Source organism: Drosophila eugracilis, unplaced genomic scaffold (assembly GCF_018153835.1).
Source record: "Drosophila eugracilis isolate 14026-0451.02 unplaced genomic scaffold, ASM1815383v1 contig_408, whole genome shotgun sequence".
Classification (NCBI taxonomy): Eukaryota; Metazoa; Arthropoda; class Insecta; order Diptera; family Drosophilidae; genus Drosophila; species Drosophila eugracilis.
Genome location: NW_024573270.1, coordinates 1,443,214 through 1,452,810, shown reverse-complemented (window position 1 = coordinate 1,452,810; position 9,597 = coordinate 1,443,214). Strand labels below are relative to the sequence as shown.

The 9,597-nt window shown below is 38.5% G+C and overlaps 1 protein-coding gene across 8 annotated transcripts in view; it reads right to left on the bottom strand.

Annotated features, from left to right (window-relative positions):
• Positions 1–2,144: 2,144 nt before the first annotated feature.
• LOC108103870 overlaps positions 2,145–9,597 on the bottom strand; it is a 56,215-nt gene continuing 48,762 nt past the window's right edge. For 2 of the 8 annotated variants that reach the window (XM_017209586.2, XM_017209590.1), the window contains 5 exons: positions 8,943–9,574; positions 5,976–6,199; positions 5,468–5,774; positions 3,836–4,048; positions 3,054–3,765 (listed from right to left, as the gene is read on the bottom strand). In XM_017209586.2, coding sequence (XP_017065075.1) covers positions 3,167–3,765; positions 3,836–4,048; positions 5,468–5,774; positions 5,976–6,199; positions 8,943–9,574 — 1,975 coding nt within the window. In that variant the 3' untranslated portion in view covers positions 3,054–3,166. Of the gene's footprint in view, positions 3,766–3,835; positions 4,049–5,467; positions 5,775–5,975; positions 6,200–8,942; positions 9,575–9,597 lie in introns of all 8 variants that reach the window. The other 6 variants (XM_017209591.2, XM_017209592.2, XM_017209593.2 and 3 more) reach the window with 6 other exon arrangements.

Below are 9,597 nucleotides of genomic sequence, written 5' to 3'. Positions count from 1 at the left end.
TTCAAAGAGTTTGTTAATTACATTATTTTTTCGGTCACACAATATCATCATCATCTCTCTGTTCGTTTCTGTTGCATTCCAAGTTTTTCAAAAAACCAGACTCCAAAAAATCTCTCTTTGCCTGTTACTATTTTCCATTTACTTGTCGCAGTTTTAGGTTTTTAGTTTATCTTTTAGTTTTAGTTTTAGCTGGTTTTTGTTTTGTTTTTTATATTGTTAAACATTTATTCGGTTTTTGCACATTGAAAGCGTTTAATTATTGATTTTTCCTTTGTTTGTGTTGTTGGGTTTTCTCTCTTTTTTAGGGTTTTAATATTTGTTATATCTTAAATTTATGCTTACATATGTATGACCTGCCAGACATTTGATAAACTTGGTTGTACAGTTAGACATTGAATTTTGATATATGCGTCTTTGAACATTTAAGTGAAACCCTTTTGGAAATGCTGCCGTTTACATTTAGTTTTCATGTTGCATCAGATTTTGCTTCATTTTTCTTTTATTGATCAACAAATCAGGGCAAGATTTTGAACTAACTTGAAAAGGAAAACAAAAATCCGGATAAAAGTTGGTAAGAGAAAATGGTAAACCAAAAAACCAAATTAGTTTCGGGAATACAAAATGTAAATACAGGACTGACTGATTTCCGAGGGGATCTATAAAACGACTGTTCTTCTATTGGATGATATTTATAGGGTTTTGCTATTTTTTCTCCTTCAAGGAAGTTTGGTTTTTAGGATCTATTTTAATGGTAACACATTGAGTGTTGCCTTTGTTTAATCTATGTATTGCTGGGTTTAGGTTTGGGCTTTCTTTTTAGCCTTAAGTTGAATTTGTTTTCAGGTTTTCTCTGGGTTTTAGTTTCTTGATTCCAATCCATGAGGAGGAACTCCATTCAGCTGGTTTGTCCTCCTTGTTACGGAGACTTCCGGTTTTTTTTTTTGGGGTTGTATCCTTAGGTCAAGTACTTATTATTGGTTAATACAAACATACACTTAGATATTGCACTTATGTATCGGTTTTTCTGGTTTTCTGGACTCTCGCTTTTCATTTTTTCTTGTATCAACAAGGTTTTTGTTTTTGTTTTTTTTTTGGTAACTTTACAGTTTAGTAATAACTACTAGTTTACCAGTTAGTTAATGTACAGGTTGTCTTGAAACGTTGATGCTTATCATACGTTTTGGTATTAACAAATTAACAGACAATACAAAAAACACAAAAAAAAAAGCATTCGAACAGTTAGATTATGCTTGCAATTCTCATGAACATTTAAGTACATCGTAATATAGTATTTTCTTAGGTAATAATCTTTGGGGTTTTCTTTTTTGGTAACTCTTCTTTATCGTCGTTCGAGGGAAAAGGGAAAGGGATCTTCTTTTTTTTTGTTTTTGTTCAGCTTACATTGTTCAATAACATTGATTAAAAAAATTCTTCTTTTTTCTTTTTTATTTTCATATTAATTTGGTTTCTTTTTTTTTTAAGTTTTAAGTCTTTGTTTTTCATCAGTAAGCGTTTGTTTTTTGTTTTCTTTTCTGGTTTTTCCTTTTTTTTTTTGCGAATGTTTTTCCTTGCTGTATTTTATTTGTTTTTTTTTCCTTTTCTTTTGGTTATCTTCGATTGTGTGGGTATCAAAAATCGAATGCCACAGTGGTTCCTTAACAGACTAGTCTACATACCTTCCTAGGACAATCATACACGACGCACGACGTACACATATATGTTGGGTAATACTTGTAGAAAATGCTTATGCTTTTTGCCTGGCTTCTCCATCATATTCATTTCTTTTTTTTTTTTTTGTTGTTTTTTACTTTTTTAATTCATTTTGTTAGAGGGGGGCGGGAGGGGGTGGGGTTTGGCCGCCGTCTCCCTCCGCTCTCTCCTTGTAATCCCCCCCGCAAAAATCAGGGGGCTCTTGTCATTCCGGGGTGAATGTAAGAGTTAACAATGTCAGTTTCGATTTGGATGGTTCGGGCGCCTATTCGAGCCATGGGTTAACGCATACATACACACATCTGTCACACACACACACACACACTCTCACACACTGCTGATAAGATGCTATCTTTACAATAATTTCTTTTTATAATTTCCACAAATCCAATTGCCTAGCTAGGTATGAAAAATTTAGTACAGAAACAACATTCTTTACCTTAAAAATTATTTACTTGGAAAAATGTTCATCAAACCTAAGGAACTCTTTTGGGAAATTCAAACCCATTTCATGTTTAGAACATAAAATATTAAGGGTTTGGTTTTACAAGGCTAGTTAGAAATGGAAAAGTATAGTAAAGAAGCTGAATAAGAGTTTTATACAAAAAAAATTAATTAAAAATGGAAAAAAAAATATAAAAAATACATTTCTTTCAAGTTAAAAACATTTTTAACAAAATTATCTTTGAAAAGCATGATGAACTCTATCCAATGAACTTATCTAGGTTTTTATATTGTAGGTAAAAAAGTAAATATTCACCCAAACATTCTTCAGACTCGCTCGCTACATTCATAGAAAAAAAGTTAAGCCTAAATTCTAGAAATTCGCCAATTCAATTTTGTATAATTTTTTATATAAATTTTAAAGAAAATGTTTGAAATTGGAAAGATTTGTCCAAAATAAAGAAGAATTTAAAACAATTTACGGAAAGGCTTTTTTTTTAGTTATTTTTCTGGCGAATTTCTTAATATTAGGTTTAAGTTTCTTGATCAGTCACACAGGGATACACCCGCTGTATTAATAACGCCGACCGCTGCCGCTGCTACCGCTGGCGCATCCGCCGTCCCCGCTACTCCCGCTGGCCCCATCGGCTGCCCAGCGTTTTCGGCGCGCCTCCTTGGCAGCCTGCATTTGGGCAGCCACTCGACTGGTACTCGGGGCATTATCGAAACTGGCATAGAGCTCAACCTCCTCGTCGGCGGCATCGCGTGGTGGATTATGATGGAGGGGATTATTTAGCGGATGCGTATGCGGATTTTGGAGCGGATGTTGCATCTCAAGGGCGGCGGCCAGGGAGGCCATGGCATATGCACGGGCATCGATGGGTGGCGGGTTTTGATGGTTCTGATGGGATACTGTGGCATCCGAATCCGATTGCTGATCCTGCTGCTGCTGCTGCTGGTGGTGCTGTTGCTGCTGCTGCTGCTCCAAATCGAAACTCACATTCTTACTGTCTCATCCACCCCGGTGGACCTGGACGGTGGCCTCGGCGGACTCCTGCTGGCGCAACTGCTGACGATACGCATCCAACTCAGGCATCCGATAGGTCCCCAGATTCACCTGCACCATGAGCGTCTCCATGATGCGTTCGTTCTTCATCGATTTGGAGGGCAGGACAACGGTGAGCAGTTCACTGGGCGAGATCCGGCATAAGTTCAGATCACGCGTCAGTCGCTCCATAATGCACTCAAACTCGAATTGTGTGTCCTTATTCGGATGATTCTTCAGTTTGCCCACTTTATGCTGGGCCCACGCCAACATGGCCTCGAATTTACGAATCTCTGGGGTTTGCAGTTCACGGCACATGATCATCTGGACCATTGATTCGGATAGATGTAGGAATTCTGGGCACTTGAACAGCGAGTGCGCCTTGCTCTCCACGAACGACAGGATCATGTTGACCAGCTCGGAGGCGGATGTGTAGCGCCAGTAGTAGTTCTCCAGCGAGATGAGCATCGGGCAGACCACCTCGATGCGCAGGAACTGCTTGCAGTGATGGAAGCATGCCTGCAGCAGCTCCGGCAGGTCGTAATGTTCCGCGGCACATAGTAAGCCTGTAAGAGATAAAGAATATTTATTCGATTCTTTCTAGTTTTCTTCCAAGTTTCCCATCGATATATTCACCTGGTATGGATACGCAGGTCAGTGGACATGTGCCCGTGTGCAGGTAGTCGAGCAAGACTCGGAATGTATCCGGATCGAACTCGATGATGTTGAACTCTGTTTGGGCCAATTTGGCACGATCGACCTTCTGGGCGTCGGCGCAGACGGAGAGGCGTGGAACGGCTAGCTGATTGTTGCCCGGCTTGTCCTTGTCCTTGTCCTTGCTGTCCCTGTCTGCAGGCGCCATTTGGATGAGTGGTATCAAGTGGTTGGGACAATTGGTCAAACGGTCATCGGTCGTTTTGGTTATCGGTAATTGTCGAAATCAAAGAAATCGAAAAAAAAGAAATCGATAGCAAAGCAAAAACCGCAAATTATAAGGGAAAACCGAAATCATTTGTCAGTCGGCAATAGAACGAAAGTGAAACCAAAGTTATTAAGTTAAGAAGTTTATGTTGGGTTTGGTGATCGACGGGGGTTTTGGTTTAGTTTTTTTATATATATTTTTTTTTTATTTTTGTGGGAGTGGTGAGGCGGTTGGCGAGTCACGTGAGATGAGAAAATGACAAAATTTTGTTTGTTGTTTAATTTGAAATTATTTTCGTTTGTTGTTTTCACGTTCGTGAATGTTGATATTAACATAAGAGAGACAGACATAGAGTAGATCGATAGACATAGTAGAGAACAGTAGAAACAAGGATCAAGTCAAGTGGAAGTGAGAAAGTGTTAGAGGAAGTCAAAAAAGATTTCAAAACGTTTTGGTGTTAAATCCAATTGGTTAACGAAATGTCACATAACAGTAAAAAATCCAAGCAGTTGTGGTGAGCAGAGGTGAAATGGCGTGGAATGTGGTGGGATGTTAATGGGCAATTTTCATATTAAGTATACGTATTCAAGATAAATAAATTATTAAAAATTATAAAAACAAAACAAAAGCAACCCATTTTTCAGGGTATATGGGCAGTTAACATAATTAAGCATTGGCATTATACACAGACGTCAGAAGTTTATGATTTTTGAATGATGATATTTGTAGTTTTAAGTTATATTAAAAAAAATCACATCAAGTGCAGTGAAAATAATACAAAATGTGTAGATGGGTTTTTCAAAAATCGAATATTTGGCCAATTTTACAAAAAGGATGCATTGTCAAAAGTTTTTGCAAAACGAAAGAAACACGTCCAGAATATTTTATGCGATGAACCAAGGGTTAACGAAAGAAACACAACAATGAGGTTTTTTTTTTTGGGTTTTTGGTGTTCGTTCGATACAAGACATTCGATCGGGTGTATTTATAGAGTTCAGGAGAACATATTTATATATAAAGTCAGTTGAGATCGGGTGGTGGTTATTATAGAGTACGAGTACGCAGAGTTGAGGCAAAGATGTGCGGCGTGCGTTTTTCAAGTTGCAGGTTTTGATATTGTTTGTTTTTTTTTTTTTTGGTTTTTTACATTTTAAGGATGCAAAGTTAAAGTATTTTTTTTTATAGGACGCAAGGACGCAGACGGTGGACGTATACGTAATGTGGAAATGCGGAAAAATCGAACACAAGTCGCACAGGAGAGAGAGAGGAGAGAAGAGAACAAAAGAGAGCGGAGAGAAAAGAACACGCATCGATATGGTTGCATTGCACCGACTGAAAACCCTTACTCGAACAATCTGTCGACGATATCCACTTCTTCTTGTCATCCGGATTCAGTTGATTCGTGTTCTTGTTCCTTATCGATCTACCCCATCCGGCCGTAATGGTTCCCAGTCGAGAGAAGGCCCTCTTGACCATGGGGGATGATGGTACACTTTTCGGTCGTATCGAATCGGAATCGGGAACTGTCAGGTAGTTGTTGCTCTTCGGTTTCTGATTCTGCGGGGATACTAATGATGGAGCTGGTCGTGCAAAGATCTCGGCCACTGGAATCTGAGGTGATCCGAAGCCTGTCTGAATGCCATACAACATTTCCTGTAGGATGGTAAGTACATTTTATCAATTATAAAGTTTATTACATTAAAAATTATTGCCTTTAAACTTGCAACATTGCGTATGAGTAATTCTCGATAACACTCATACGCACTGTTGATCTGAGTATAGAAAGGACTTGATATTATCACTCATACGCACTGTTTTCTTAATTTGTAAGATAAATTCCATAAAAAAACCCACCTGAAAGACACGACTTCGCACTCCCAGGATCGCTCGGACTCCGATAAATCGAGCCTTCTGCTTGGACTGACCCACCAGAAAAACGACATCGAAGAGATGGGCATTGGTCAGGCACGATGGTTCTTCGTTTAGAAATACGCGGGTAAAATCCTTCGCCAGCTGATCATAATCCTCGAATTGATCTCGAACAGAGTCCAGCAGCGGTGACGAGGGTCGCATATGACCTGCGGGAGATAGAATCGGGGAATTTGCCATATCACTCAGAGGATCTTACAAGTATTTTCTTATACTAAATATCATTGTCAAAATCTTTGGGATGTATAGTCGCTGAAAGAAATGTCATTTAAAGTCGAAAGTGCATGCATATTTCATGCTTGTGTTGTTATAGATTAAGTAATATATGTTGAAAATGTGTTAAAATATATCAGAAGTGCTAGAATTAGTAGTATTTACTAAATAAATCGTATGGCAATCTTTCAGTTCAAATGTAAATAAAGTAAAGCCATTCATGTCTTATTTTAGTAACCAAGCAACCATTTGAAGATGAAAGAAGCTTGGCATTTGAATATCTTGTCTTCTATTATATATACATTCTTATATTACTTCCATGACCTTCAAAACACACATCTGGTTATATGTGTGGGCCGCTTTATTGCATTTTGAGTGGAATTTATGAAGGTGCTTGCCATGGACATATGTTCGTATACGCAATCGAATAATTACAATTGGGAGGCATGGAAGTTCAATAAAGTCCCCACTGGCCACCATATAATTGAGTAGTTCTTGGTACTATCCTTGCATACAGCTGTGGTCAAGTTAATAGGTCATCAGGAAAGTTTACAAAAGAAAATATGTTAAAGATAGTTTCTATCCTAAATGTACTTTAGGTTAATAGTATATCTTAATTCTTTACAATATTTTTTTATATTTTCTTTATAGCTTTTCGATTATTGATTGGTTAAACACTCCTACTTTTCTGACCACAATTGTACCTACAGATTATGTAGAACTAAAAATTTATGCAGTTCCCCAATCGCCCGGCGATGGAAATACCAAACTATCGAAGTTGTAATTTGCATAATTTCAATACGGATAGTCCCCATTGGGGATCACTTCCGGGTTTCCTCAGTGTGTGTAGTAGTAGTAGTAGTAGGGTGGGTGTATATATATATATATATATGTATATAGATGCGTGTGCCTACTTGCGTGTAAGTGTGCATGAATAAATCAAATTAGATTTGTGTTGTCTAGTGCAACAAATAGCAACAAATAAATAACATCAAATCCAAACAAAATCACAACAAACACAGCAACAGCAACGACACACCAACAACAACAACGACAACAACAATGAGAACAACATCCTTGGGTGGGTGTTTGCAGTGTGGGTGGTTATGGCTGGGTGGCTGGGACAATAGATATCCCCCACTGATAAAATAACACAAACATGAACAATATTTCTTGGCCGGACAAGTGTCGGTGTGTCTGTAGATAAAGGACGAGCAGATTGTCCTTGTAGAGGGGGGTTAAAGTTCACAAGAGAAAGACAGAGAGAGTGAGAGCCAGCTAAAGTTAGACAGAGACAAGGACAGCGCTGTGATTGCTTCGAGCGACGACTGCACGTTTCCGGTGGGCACAAACACAGCCGGATGTGTTAATGGCGGAAACGGAAGTGTCAGTGTGTGTTTCTCCCTCCCTTTTGCCTTTCCCTCTACCAACCATCCATATCTCCCCCTCCCTCTGCTTCTCTCTGTGGGTGAAAGTTCAACCGAAAGCAAGACAAAACGATTAATCAAACATACTCGTACAGGCAACCGTGTCACCAAAGGACCAAATGCAAATCTCCCTTTTTTTCTATTTTCGTTTTTTTGCTCTTTTTTTCATTTTCGGGCTGCCAGTAATGGCTGCAATTTGTTCTCGCGATTTGTTTATAAATCTCCTTAAAGTCCAACGGAGAATATCAAATCTAAGCGATTTGCTTTAAGGCCTAGAAAAGACAGGGCCATGGAAATAGCTGAAGATTTATTAGAAGGTTTAATGTTCTGTTCTGGTTGCTAAGTCTTTGGGAGTTTCAGTTTAAGTTCATGACTTTAGCTAACTCTATTTAGTAGAAATAACAATTTAAACTTCTTGAGAATATGCCATTTAGTTTGGTTAGTTAAATGATTTAGCCTGGAGTATACTTAAAAGTTGAAATTTATAGGTAAAAAGGCTATTTACATATAGGATGGCCCACGAAAGATTTGCGTTATAAAATCGCTATAAAAATATCAATATTTCCCAATTTTCTTTCATTGTAAACTTAACCATTTCGTAAACCGCAAACCTTCTACAAAATATCACAACATTCGAAATGCGAAAGTCACAAGGATCGATAGTTCAAAAAGCAAACGCTACATGGGCCACCCATTTACTTTCTAATATGGACTTTAAGGTTTTGCCTTTGGATCTATCTGCTTAGTATTGAATTTTCTTTGCTAAGTTAGTCCTAGTAGTTTCTTCTGTTTTTGGGACTACATAAAAGTGATTCTTCTTTCAGAAATATTGAAATATTGAAATTCAACAAATATTGTTTATATCAGCCAAAGGCCTTTTTTGAAAGAGAGAATAAACTTTTCTAATATTTTTAAACATTTTTCTCTATCACAAAATACACTTCCTATCACTTTTCCCTTTATACACAAACATATTTTAACATCTAAATAATCATACTATAAACTTCCTATGACATTTTCAATTTGTAAAACCAAGAAAAAAAATCCCCAAAGATTTCCCCAAGTTGATTTTCTAATAACTTGCATTTTTGTGTTCTGTTCTAAAGGGGAAAAATCCAAAGAAAATGTAAACACTAAAAAAGTCATTCATCAAAGCCAATGCAGAAAACATGCGGGTGGGTGGAAGAAGGAAGGGACTAAAAAAAGTGGGTGGTTTTTGGGATGTGTGGCAGTGGGGGCGTGACACACATACTATGCCTCGCACACAGGTGCAACATGGCACAACACGACGTGTGTGTGAGTGACGACGTTGACAATTGCAGATGCTGTTGCAGTAGCTGTTGCGGCAGCAATTGTTGTTGCTGTTGGCCCTCATGTAGTTGCTGTTGTTGTTGCTCAGAGTACATGTTGTAGTTGTTATTGTTGTGTCTGTGTGTGCTTGTTGTTGTGTTGTTAATATGATTATTGTTGTTGTTATTGTTGTTGTTGTTACTGTTGTTGTGTGTTGCTGCTGTCGTTAGCAAGTCATTGGCATTATTATTGCAATAGACGCAAATATTGTGCATTGGCAAATGTTGCAGGTGCTGCATATGCTGCATGTGTTGATGCTGCTGCAGCAGCAACTGATGCTGCTGCTGCTGTTCATGGTGTGTATTGTTGTCTAGGACTCGGGCATGCAACATTTTGATATATTCATCCTCACCGATCGGTCGCCAACTGCCGCGTCTATATGGCTTCGGTATCTGTCCAGTTTCCGCATGATTCGATAGATTCATCACCAGATCCTCCAGCATCTGCGAACGCGTCCTCTCCTGCATTCGGGCGAATTTCGGTGCCGAATACGAGGCCCTCTCACCGTTCACGATCTTCGTCAGCAGCCATTCTCTAAGGAAATTTTGGGGTTTCGA